Genomic DNA, 12,099 nt, shown 5'->3' on the forward strand with positions numbered 1-12,099 from the left:
ACCCGGTTTCAGAGAAATTAACATTAACGCCTACCCTTTGGTGTCAATCATGGGTGTGTCTTCAGCGGCATCTCGTGTCTTCTCGTCAGGTGTGCTCAACAATTCCTTGCTAATGGCAAAAAAAGAAAAGGAAAGAAAAAAAGAAAAAGAAAAGGCAGCATTGCCCAAGGAAGGAGAAAAAAGAAAGTCAGTTCTGGGAAAATAAAAATGCAAACAACATAGCAAGGGCAAACCGATTAAATCATGGCTTTAAGCTGGACCATACATTCAGGCAGGTCAGGCATGGCGGGGGAAGCTTGAATACACACTATGCATCTACTAGCAGACAGAGCAGGCCATGCGTGCAAGGTCACAAGGCTCACAGGAGCTCATTAAAAAAGAAGAGAGAAATCAACCGAACATAACGAAAGAAAAACAAAAGTCCAGTACACTGGTAACTGCCTGGAGTTTTCACTTACTGACAAGAATACTACTTACCATTGAATTCTTTCTGACCATTCCTTTGTACAGGCGATCAAGAAGGCAAGACCGAAACAACATTTATGTTGAAGCTGCTAAATGAACTTTTTTTTTCTTTTCAGCCAGCACCAAAGAACGACAAGAATAGCACACACAGCTCCGTTGGAGTAGCTATACATTCGGCAGCCAGTGGCTGAAGTTCCCACTTGGCAAGCAACTGTGACAAGAGACTGATAGAACCATTATCAGCCTAAATTTCTAGCTACTCACAGAATGTCACGAGCCACAGTATCTGTGGTAGCAAAGCTTTCTCTCAGTCACCACAGTTTGTGCTGGGGACACAGAAAAGAACCTTCATCCCAGGCAAGCGCCACAAAATCTGCACTCTGTCAACATCAACCTGCACGTACACTGGTGGCCAATGGCACATAAAATTGTGCTCCTGTTGTTGCCACAAGAAGAGCACCATGGCAACTCAACAGGTTATTCATATGACCTCCTCAAGCATGATCTGAGCTCTTTGAACAGGAAAAAAAATGCAAATTCCATTGTTCACTTTAAACCCTTAAATGTCATTGGCTGAGTCAAGTTCTGCACTGTAGAACCAAGGTTTCTTCCTGCAATCCCCAGTTAGTCCCATCTTGTGCCAGTTGCCCTGGTCGCTCTCTCCCAGCAAGCTTCCTAACAAAGCAAATTTCAATCTCCAGTTAGCCCCATTTTGCGCCAGTTGCCCTGGGGCCAAATTACTGAATGATCACAATCTCAAAACAGCAATAAAATGGCCACAAAGCCCCGCTCCCATTGATAGGCATGGGTGCTGGACATATTGAACAATGGGAGCAAGGCTAGTGGATCTGTTTGCGAGAAGTTTGCGATTTGATTGTGGCGTAATTCGCCCCTGGTCACACTCTCGCGGGAAACTTCCTAACCCAGTAAATTTCAATTTAACCAAAACTAAACCACATCAGCTAGAAGAAGCCAACAAATGCACACAGTCAGAACAAAACTGTCTGACAAAGAACTCAATACCCAAGCAGTATCAACAACAACAAAAAAAATCGCTGATTGTGCGCTACCACAATCCAGAGGCAAAAGCAGCAAGTGCATTTTCAATTGGCTCACTCATGTATGGACAAATTCAGCAACAAAAAAAAACGAAGTAGTACAGTAGGTGAGACAGAAAAGCAGGAGTGAGATGAGGGAGCAACCCACCGAAAACACCTCGAGTAGCTGAAAGGAGAGACGTCTAAGCTAGCACCCCCATCACCAATGCTTGAAAATGTATAGCGGGAAGAAAAGGAGGTATTTAGTGACCATTGCCCAAAGAGACAAGTACAAAGGAGCCCTTGAAAAAGTTACAAAACAAGCAAAGAAATATCTAGCACCAAAATTTGTGCTGAGAAACAGATGCAACAAAGTTTACTGAATGGCTACTGTGTGAAAACACAGGTTTTTTTTCTTTTCTTTTCTTTACACTGACCATCACTGATTGAGAGGGTGACCTTTTGGACTCTGCCTGCCTAGCCACAAAGAACCAGCAGACACTAGCTGAATTTATACAAGGCTGCACACCAAGGAAGTGAGAATTAACCAGAAGGTTAGTCCAAGATCCGTTCCCACAGGACATCAGCGAGCACCACATAAGAGAAGTGTCAAATGTATTAAGGTAACAAAGGAAGCAATCTGAGGCACCTTCTCTCTCTGTCTCTCATTGCCACAGCTGATTACCGAACGGTTCAGTTTGAAAATTCCACCGTCCCAAGTTAGTACTGGTGAGCCGAGATGAGTAGTAGTGAAATCTCCACCGCACAGGAAAGGAACGATGCTCAACCCAGCGGCAAAGGGAAAGGACCTTACTCAGTGGAGATTGACTTCTCAGCCTTCGGCTTTGTCTTCTCTTGATCGGGTTCCGTCACTGTGGGAGGGCTGCGGCGACGAAGGTGGAAAGCTCAACCATGCCTCAGGTGAAAACACAGCAGAGCAAGAGCAAAGAACAGCTGTGTATAGGGAGCTTGCTCAGTGGAAGATCTGAAGGAGGCACAATTCCTTCAGGGCACTTTTCAATTTGTACTGTCGGTTGGAACCACTGGGCCTGGCACTGAATGAAGCTCCACAAAAGTAGAAAAACTACAAACAGGAAAAAGTTCTTCTCTGTAACACAAACAACAAGCTTTCGTGGCTGGCAGCTTGGAAAAGGGAGTTTAAAACACGTGGCTGTTCTTCCAAATTCTGTAGCGACCCTTTCACCCACAAGCTGCCAGGCTTCATCTTTGGCCATAAAAATTGGTAAAGATTACAGGCCAGGCTCTGGTAGTGTCCATACACCACAGCTAGCCACTATCAGTTTCCATCGCAAGTTTCCAATTTAAGCACAAATCCAAAGTGAACTTTCGCCAGGATGTGTACAGCTTTTAGAAGGAATTCTGAAAGTTGAAAAAATTTCACAAGGCTAACAGTCGATATCATTGGGCCTTCTTTTTATCACTCTGTTCCCAGCTACAAATGCAGTGTGCAACATGCAAGAGCTGCCCTTGCTGCTGTGGCCACACAGACGGCCATTGCACTTCTGCACGGACAAAGCCACAGTCGTCAGGACAGACACCTAGCGCAGGCATCTGTGTAGAAAAATTATTTCCAATTCATGCATTGTCCTTGAGAAACTCAACTCTGCCAACGTGAATCATTTTCTGAGCACTTGAAATACATGCAGCCAAACGAAGCACAACAAGAGAGGAATGATATCAAGACTGAGACAACCAGCCAACATTTTAAGCACATACTATGCTAATCTGCCAGTCTCTCTATAGGAAGCGGGGAAAGGGGGCTAAAGTGCCAATATCCTGCTTGCCTCAGCAATGTGCAGTTGCAAGAACTACAGTCCTGAAATGGCCAATGTCTACAAGACTGAGGACAGGCTTCTCTGCGCACACAGCATTTTTTTATACCACCAGCAGTATTTTGGTCCAAAACTGATCAGGCACAGAAAAACTGACTGCAAAAAGAAATTGTACAGCCAAGCTTTGCTTAACCCTGTGTCAGCCGCACTCAAAAGACTGTACATACGTAGAAGCTGTAACGACAAACTGGGCAAAACAAGATACATCACTGGCTTAAAAGCACAGAAAGCTAAGCGAGCTGGTTTGGTTGTGTTATAAAACAGTGCAAAAAAACGAGGACGTAAACAAAAAAAGTACATCCCACAGCACTAGTTGCATCTACTTTTGTTGTTTACACACTCACTATTTTGCGCTCTTTTATAATGGGACATCGCTGGCACTCACTTGGAAGTTAGCATCAGTGATGCATGTATCTACAACTGTGGAGTATGTTCACACTACAACATACACATTACGGATAACAAATGTACCCAAACAACTACCCTCACCACAGTGACTGCCTGGACCTCGCAAACCGCCACATTGACTTCAACGAACTAGTTCAACCATCACGTGAATGTGACGCGACTGCCGTTGTCGGCCCCCCAAAACAGCGCCTTCTCCGTGGAGAGTGCATTGTCTTCGGGCAGGTAGCGGACCTGCAGCGAGCGTTGCACACCACCCCACTCAGCGCCAGGGTAGTCGGCATTGGCGAGCTGCACTGTGGCGCGAACGCACCTGCTCTTGGCATCATCAGCAGCAGCGGGCTTGGTGGGCGACTGGCCACCCCCGCATGCATGTCGCAGGCAGTAGAGGAAGCCCCAGTGGAAGCGCAGGTAGCAGACCACGTCAAGCAGCAGCAGCACCAGCAGCACGGCGGCCACAACGATGATGATGATGGTGGTGAGCGGGAGGCCCAGGCTGCTCAGCCGGGCCTGCTGCCCAGCACGCTCCTCTTCGGGCACCTCGCCTGATCAACGGTGGCGAGGAGGGGTTGGTGACGAGGAGGGTAAAAGGGCGACCCAGTTTGGGAGAAGGGAAGACGTGAATAGATGCAGGGTTGAAGTTTCGCAGAGTAGTTTTCAGACAGGCATGTGCGACAAGGCCAGAAATTAGTTTGTAGTTCGTAAGACGAAAGACAGGCGACGTTTGGGATGAAAGCAGGCAGGGTGTCAGATGCAGTAATGAAGAGAGAACCAGTGAAAGTTTTGGAGAAAAAAAAAAAGAAAGCAGCGAGGAGATTGACAGGAAGGAGAATTAACAGCACAAAAAATCACGTTTGGGAGTGTGAACAAAGGGGTAGGGTTGAAATTTAGGACATCACACCAAAGTCAAGTGAAGAACAAAGGGAGAACAGTAAAAGGGAAGAAAGTCGCGACAGTGTGTAGGTGATGACAATAGAGGTGTTTAAACATTTATGAAATGCAGGCGTCCATGGAATGAGAGAAGGCGCAAGGGTTGAGGGTGTGGGAGCAAGAGAAAAGATGGGAGAAAACATATAGTTAAGTTCTTTGCATAAACTATTAGAACATAAATCTGCATGCTCCAAGTAACAAAACAAAACCAGGGAAGCGAGAGGAGATTGCTCAGATAGGACAAGAACTAACATAGCCTGCTGCAATTCTGCCTCAGTGTAAACATACAAAGTGCCTGCACTCTGAGACATTAAATATTTATCCTTGAAGAAAGCTTGAAGAAGACTAAACATAGTCATACGCAGTACAATTTAAATGAATCAAGTGTGTAGCAATGTGCCACAACTTGCAAAAAACGACACACCATGAAAAGCCACACACAGTGCAAGGAGCAAATAAACTCCAATCATGCTGAAGCTAACAGCGACATACATGGCTAACACAAAAACAAGGCAGTGCAAAACACTCAAGCTGCTATAATAAATTTCACACACAGGCAAAAAAAAAAAAATGCTGCACTGCCATTCTTTCACACAGGTGGCGAAAGCACTGCACTCTGTTACAATGTTTTTCCCGATTCATTACTGTGGCCTCTTAACAACTGACCACTGAACAAGCAACATTAGTGGATGGCTAATGCATCAAATGTGAGGAAGTGAAATAATGAATCGTGAAAAGAACTGTTACAAAATACAGCCCAGAGTGCCTTTTATTGAGCAGCATGGTACACACACAGCGTTTCTGACCAAAAACTACTGATATTTGCGCAGTATTGGGAAGAGAAATGTGCACACCGATAGATAAGAAAAGAAAGATCTGAGGCAGGCAAGCCCCATCATGCACATGCATGGCATTGTGCCATCTTTGAAGCAAGGCAAGGGAAAAAATACACTACCGGCAGACGATTCCATATAATCCACGTATGAAATCAACTCCAGTCCACTTGAATAAGTGAATGCGCCTGAAACGACCCCTTTAAGTTGTGCTCAATAAAAAGACAAATGAAATTGCAACAATGCGAAAATTAGCAGCGCAGCCTTGTTAAGCAAGAACTAAACATATGTGACCACTGACAACTTTTTCTGTTTTTGCCATACTACAAATTTTTTTTCCTTAACAATTGCCAATTGTTCAGACAGATTTCCGTTGACCTAATACAAAAATTTCTTCATCCGGGACACTCAGAACGAGACTACCTCAGCCAGTTCAGCAGCTGCGATTGTTACTAGTATTAAAAAAGTAGCACAGATAGACGATCTGGATTTCAGCAACATAAAGTGAGAAAGACTAACATGTAAGAATGAGGAAAAGCATTTAGGAAGAATTTGACAGCCTCAAGAAATAATATTTGTAAGACATATAAAATTATTAGTAATAGCTCTACAGAATGTTGCACTGCTTAGAGTGGCTCATAAAAAAAGCTTCTCTTAGCTAAACTGCTGGCTTGTTCATGTTCAGATTTGACACACCAAGTGGTATTTGGCAGCAATATTTTTATCTGCCATAAAACCCGCGTAAAATATAAAGTTTTTCTCCAGATTTCAGCATGCCAAATTTCCCCTTCAGATTATACATAGATCCAAACAATTTTCAGCCCGAATTTGCAGTTCCGGACTCACTATTATTCAGCACTATCACCATCAGGCTTCCAACGAGAGGAGGTGCTATCTAGCGGTAGAGTCGGTTTTCGGTGGTTTTGATTTCGATGCCATTTCACCGCACTGACCTTGCGACGCCTACGCTATCAGAAGTATCGGAAGCAGGACAATTACACCTAGCAACATTTCGGGACCACGAACGCAGTAGTTAGCTGCCATTAAAAGAAAAGCATTCATAGCTGCCAAGCTATGATATGATATGATCGTGTCAAGCTCTGCTACATGGGCTGGATGAGGTAGGGAAAGCTGCAGTTACTGCCATTGGATGGCTGAAATGGGCCTCTCCAACTACGCTCTGTAGTTGTATCGCAGACACTCACACTGGCATTCCCGAGGAGCTCGTTGATAGTGCTTTCATGAAATGTAGGATATTGAACGCGCTCGACGGTACCGAAGAAGAGTTTCTATCGAAAGGTATCCCTTACAAAGAACTCTCGAAAATGGTACACCCAATGACAATTACTAGAGCCCCGACTCCGAGGACACTTCGTGTGAACACACGTTGCACGCCTGTGTGCACGAGTGTATGCTGGAGCCGGTCTGCCTATGCGTACGGTGCAAAATGCGAGCAGGCATGAGTACATGCCAGATATTGGCACCCACGTTGCCAGTGCGCGTATGCACCAGAAGCAGCACACCAGTTTACAGCAACTGTGCGATTGTCCAGCGCATAACAATTCTGCATGCTTTCTTCTTTAGTTGTCATTTTTATTTGTTGCCCTTAGATCTTCAGCAGCACAAAGAGTGCTGCTGAACCCCTGGAGGGTTCAGCAGCACTCTTTGTTTTGTGTTTGTCTGCTTTCATCATTCTGTTGCTGACAGGAGCTGGCACTGCCTGTACAGCTGTTCCAAAAGAGTCCCAGGATCGCCACATGCAATGCATACTTCCGATTAATTCTCACCAATTCAGGCAAGCACACGACCAAAACATAGTGCAAAACAAAAATTGTTGCTAAATTCTACCCCTGTGCGAAATTTGAGTGCGAAAAAGCAAGGGGTTCAGCTGAGAAGCATTTGATGAGGCACTCTCAGCGGTGAAGCAGTCTGAATTAAACACAGAGAAGATAGCACTGCATTTCAAATGCTAAGCAGTATGATGCCAAATGAAAGTACGCGCTTTAAAACATAATCTAATGCAATGGCATTTCCAAGTGAAACTTCGTCATTTGTGTGGTAACATACCTTGAGGTGAAGCAGAAGCCCTATCGTTCTGTAGCTAAATGATGCACTTAATACTAAAGTTATCAACAATCACAAGCTAGAATCAGTTGCTAGTCTGCTATAATGTAGCAATGAATGTGTAATTAGAATTATTTCCAACTAGAAATGTAATCAAACATGACATGAAATCAATAATGACTGATATATTGAGAAATTTGATAATAAATATTAAATAATGTGATTAGAACAACTGGACACACTAAAATAGAACTAATTACATTTCAATAAGGCAATTCACCGAAATAACTACTGCTGTAATCAAGTTAATAAACACAGCGGCGACTGAGATTGTGAAGCTAGGTGTCAATCATATTCCTGACTAACAATCACAAATTTTGTTTATTTAGAGTGCTGAGAGCACCCTAACTAACATGAGTAATGAAATGAGAAGTAGAGTGGCATTACACAATGCAAGTGAAAATAGTTCAACACATCCTAATTTGCCTTTGGAACCTTGTCAAAAGAAAAAAATAGAAATATCTTAAATGCTGCAGTTCATAACTGCGTATATGTACGATTCCAGAGCTTAATATGGCACTGCCAATAGGAACTGCACTCCAGCTAGACAATATTAAAATGGCAGATTTTGGTAAACATGGTGAAAAAAACAAAACAAAACTACCACCAATACTGATGGGTCCCACTTCGGTTAAAAAGTGCACAGCATTAACATTTCAGCCTGAGTCATCTAATGACCACTTTCCCTGAGGAATTCTATCACTTCCCTCCCGACAGATGCCATTCGGGCAGCCTCAGAAGACTGTGGCATTATCCAATCTTGGACCTAATTGTGAAATGACCACATGGCGTTCGTAATCACCTGTGGGACACGAAACCTCTGGTTTGGAAGGATACTCTCCCTTAAGAAAGGACGAAGGATCAAATCGCAAAAATTTTGAAAGAAATCTGATTTTAGAAAACATCGGATTTGATATCAATAAGGTCTTTTTAATTATACCCCCAGAAATTCTCAAAAACAGCCCAGAAATGACCTTAAAAAATGTTTTTGTGACTGTAGGTAGCAAAAATCTGGCTGAAATCTCCATGAAAAAGCCACCATTCTCAAAAGTGTTTTTAGACTGCCCTGCTTACAGAAAGCATAGCAGGCCAATTGCTTCATGGATTTTCGTGCAGTTTGTTGCACTGTGTTCTTTTGATAAATTCTTTATGCAGTGATGTTCCTATATTTCTGAATTCATCATCATCATCATCATCCTCAGCCTGGCTACGCCCACTGCAGGGCCAAAGGCCTCTCCCATCTCTCTCCAATTAACCCTGTCCTGTGCGAACTGCGCACACCCTATCCCTGCAAACTTCTTAACATATGAACAAAACGATTTCTGAATTACTTTCTCATTCTTCCGCTTTGTCACTAATTTGGCATGATGATATGATTATGATGATGCTGGACTTTTATGGTGCAAGGGCATCTGTGGCCAAAGACCGCCATGACACGACGTTTTCTTCTACTCAAGGTGGGGTCAAAGGCCCATTTCCCAAGTATTTCACTCTAAATAAGCCGAGCATCAGGCCAGGGTCAAGCTTGTACCCATTGTATCGCCGGTGGGCACCTGGCGGCACTGGGGATTGAACCCCCACACCTCCCGCACGCGAGGCGGATGCTCAAACGATTAGGTTACTGCTGTGGTGCTGGCATGATGAGTGGTGCATTATGCAAGCATGGATACAACACTCTTATAGAAAAAAATCAGGCTTCTAGAAATATTTGGAGATCGTCACTGTATCAAACACTCCTCTAGGAAAAACTTAAAGAGTGACAGGCTCCTACCATGCTTTGTTGTCACACCAGGCTTTCTGCAAGTTTGGTATAGCAATGAAGCATGTAAATATTTATGTCAAAACTAATCAAGATATTTCACTGAAATTTTATATTTAAGCATTCAGTGGACTTCTCAACAAGCATGCCAAATTTCGTAGCTATAAACAAAAAAAATGATTTCACCTCTGATGCTCGCGTCTCCCTTAAGAGTAACACATGCAAGTGGTGTGGAACAGAGCAAAGGCAAGCAGGCACCATCCATGCATCAGCGAGATGGCCATGGTACTAGCAGAGACACGAGAGAAGTAGGAAACGTGTGTATGTACCAGCAAAGTTTGGTGGGTTCACTGGTGTTTGGATGGAGGGATCTAGAAGGGAAGGAGGAGAGAGAGAGATGGGAAGTGCGGGAAAAGAGAGAGAGAGAAAGAGATGCCCAAAGGTGAGGCACTCAAGAAAGAGGTAAGAGAGAAGACCCCCCGGGAGGTTCGGGGAGTGAGCTGAACAGTGCACATAAAAAAGATGAAAAAAAAGGAGAAATGCAATGAGTGATGACTGGACACCAGGAAAAGAAGGTTGTTGGAAAGAGTGAGAGGAACGAGTCACCGGGACAGAATGCAGCTGGCACGCCTTCCCTCAGTGCGGCAAGCCAGGTTTGAGTGCGGCAGGTGATGGGAGACAAGTGCACACCAGACCTCCCAGGAAGGCATCAAAGAAAAGCTCACCAAGTTTCTGGGCATAGCTCTACAATGCGTTTACACTGTAAACATTCGATAACTCAAACTTGTACACATCTCAAAATATTGGCTAAGTCAAAAGCTTTCTATTTCCATGAGTAACATGTGTTTGCCACTTCTCATATCGAAAAGGTTTTCCGGTGAAAATCAAATACAAATGTTGAAGAATGCCTAGTGAAAACAAAAGAGTGGCGTCAGTTGGTGCTAAGTGCAGCAACCAGGTCATGTTCCAAACCAAAGGGTAACTCTGCACTATACTCAGTTTCATACACAGCATACAAGGATGACGGTGCTAGCGCATCATTTGCGTTGGCAACTTCCACGCCCAAAAAGTAGTTTGCCACACGTCCAAAATAGACACAAAGATCTTTTTCTTTGTGACAAAGCTATGACGGGCAACACCCTGCACTTCATTTTACCCCTCACCATATTTTCATCCTGTTCTCAGGATCTCGTGAAGTAAGAGTAGCATGTCTTGGAGGCATAAATGGCTGGCATACGTATTCTCTTCAACTTCGTCCACGCCCGAAAAGCAGTTTGCCACCAAAGGAAATTATAACCGGACAGTTCCATAACAGAACGCCTGATAGCCTTGACCATATTTTGCAATTCCTAGAATATTTTATTTTGAGCCCTCACCAAAGCCTCGAGAAGCAACAGTGACACATGCCGGTGTGATAAGCTTTTGTGGGTGCACTACTTTTAAGCCTTCCACAGCTGCAAGCTAATAGTGAATTCCAAGCGCAGATCTAGAGCAGTCTGCCCACTACACGACAGAGCACCTGAATCTGATGCAGAGTATTCACCCAAAATTTGCGTTTGGAAGGCTCATGCTCTGGGTGGAGCAAGCCAGAACGCTTCATGTGCTGCCAACAAAGTAAGTACCCAGCGTTCCTTGCACCACCGTCAGCTATGAAGCAGGAGGAAACATGCCTCTGTCACAAAGACTTCTGGTCGAATCTGCCAATTTCGACAGAGCAATCTGGACTGCTCCACACTTACAGAAATTAGGATGGGCGATTAAAAAAAATAAGGCCCAGCCCATACTGCTTAAAGAGACAGTGAGGAGAACTCTATCAATTTTCATTTGTTAGCAAAATCTGATAGTTCGGCATTTCATGGCTTTGTTGCCGCTTGTCCGGAAGCGAAAAATGCATTTATTTCAAAGAAATTTGGATTCGAAGTTGAAAAAGTTTTTCCCGCCCTCCGATTCAAACTCGGCGCACTCTTATGACGTCACGGCGTCCTCTTATGACGTCACAGGATGGAGCGACGTGAAGCGTGACGTAAACGCAGACTCCGTGATTTTTGGAAGCTAGTGGTGCGGTCTAGCAGCAGCTGAAATGAAAGCTACCGTTGCCGCACGTTGAAGTTATCTATCAGGGATAGCTACCGTCGCTTCCTTTACGTTTGCACCAGCGTCTTGCCAGCGTTACGATGGATCACGTTCCCAAACCCGCCAATGAAGTTCTCACAAAAACTTCGGCCTGCATTTCAGTGACCTCAGCCCCACAGTGCGTGCGATGCTTTTGAGGGAGCACGGTTAGGTTAGGCACCGGGGGGTCGTTTCCCTCTTCCTCAGTCAGCAGCCGTTGCTAATTAAATATCTTAACCACAGTGCGGGGAGTCGCGAGGGATAAGGAGAAGTTCGTCATGTCGCGCCCATCGGAGGCTGGCCGAGGATTTGGGGCCGATGGATTGCGATTCCTTGAAAGGTGCTATTGCACGGTGCAGCAGGCGGCGTCGAGGAGGTTTCTCACGGTTGCAAGGGCCAGGTTATTTATTTCTTTGGCACAAAAAATGGATGGGCGCTCAAGGGCGCTTGTGTTTAAAGTTGGCGGCTTGAAATTAAAACCGATGCACGACGCTTCAACGAGTTCCGCACGTTTCTGGAGGTTCGGGGTCCACTGAATCGGGTTATCTCGCCCACTTGCATGTACCTTCAGATGTGTACTG

General features: G+C 44.6%; 1 protein-coding gene across 7 annotated transcripts in view; it reads right to left on the reverse strand.

Moving 5' to 3' along the window:
* Fas2 (neural cell adhesion molecule fasciclin 2) overlaps positions 1–12,099 on the reverse strand; it is a 143,706-nt gene that overhangs the window by 6,045 nt on the left and 125,562 nt on the right. Inside the window, exons 13-16 of one of the 7 annotated variants that reach the window (XM_077628005.1) lie at positions 5,646–5,711; positions 4,074–4,305; positions 2,317–2,385; positions 35–109 (exon numbers count right to left, since the gene is read on the reverse strand). In XM_077628005.1, the coding sequence (XP_077484131.1) occupies positions 35–109; positions 2,317–2,385; positions 4,074–4,305; positions 5,646–5,711 (442 nt within the window). Of the gene's footprint in view, positions 1–34; positions 110–2,316; positions 2,386–4,073; positions 4,306–5,645; positions 5,712–9,679; positions 9,778–12,099 lie in introns of those variants that run through there. The other 6 variants (XM_077628006.1, XM_077628007.1, XM_077628009.1 and 3 more) reach the window with 6 other exon arrangements.

This window comes from Amblyomma americanum, chromosome 6, assembly GCF_052857255.1.
Source record: "Amblyomma americanum isolate KBUSLIRL-KWMA chromosome 6, ASM5285725v1, whole genome shotgun sequence".
NCBI lineage: Eukaryota > Metazoa > Arthropoda > Arachnida > Ixodida > Ixodidae > Amblyomma > Amblyomma americanum.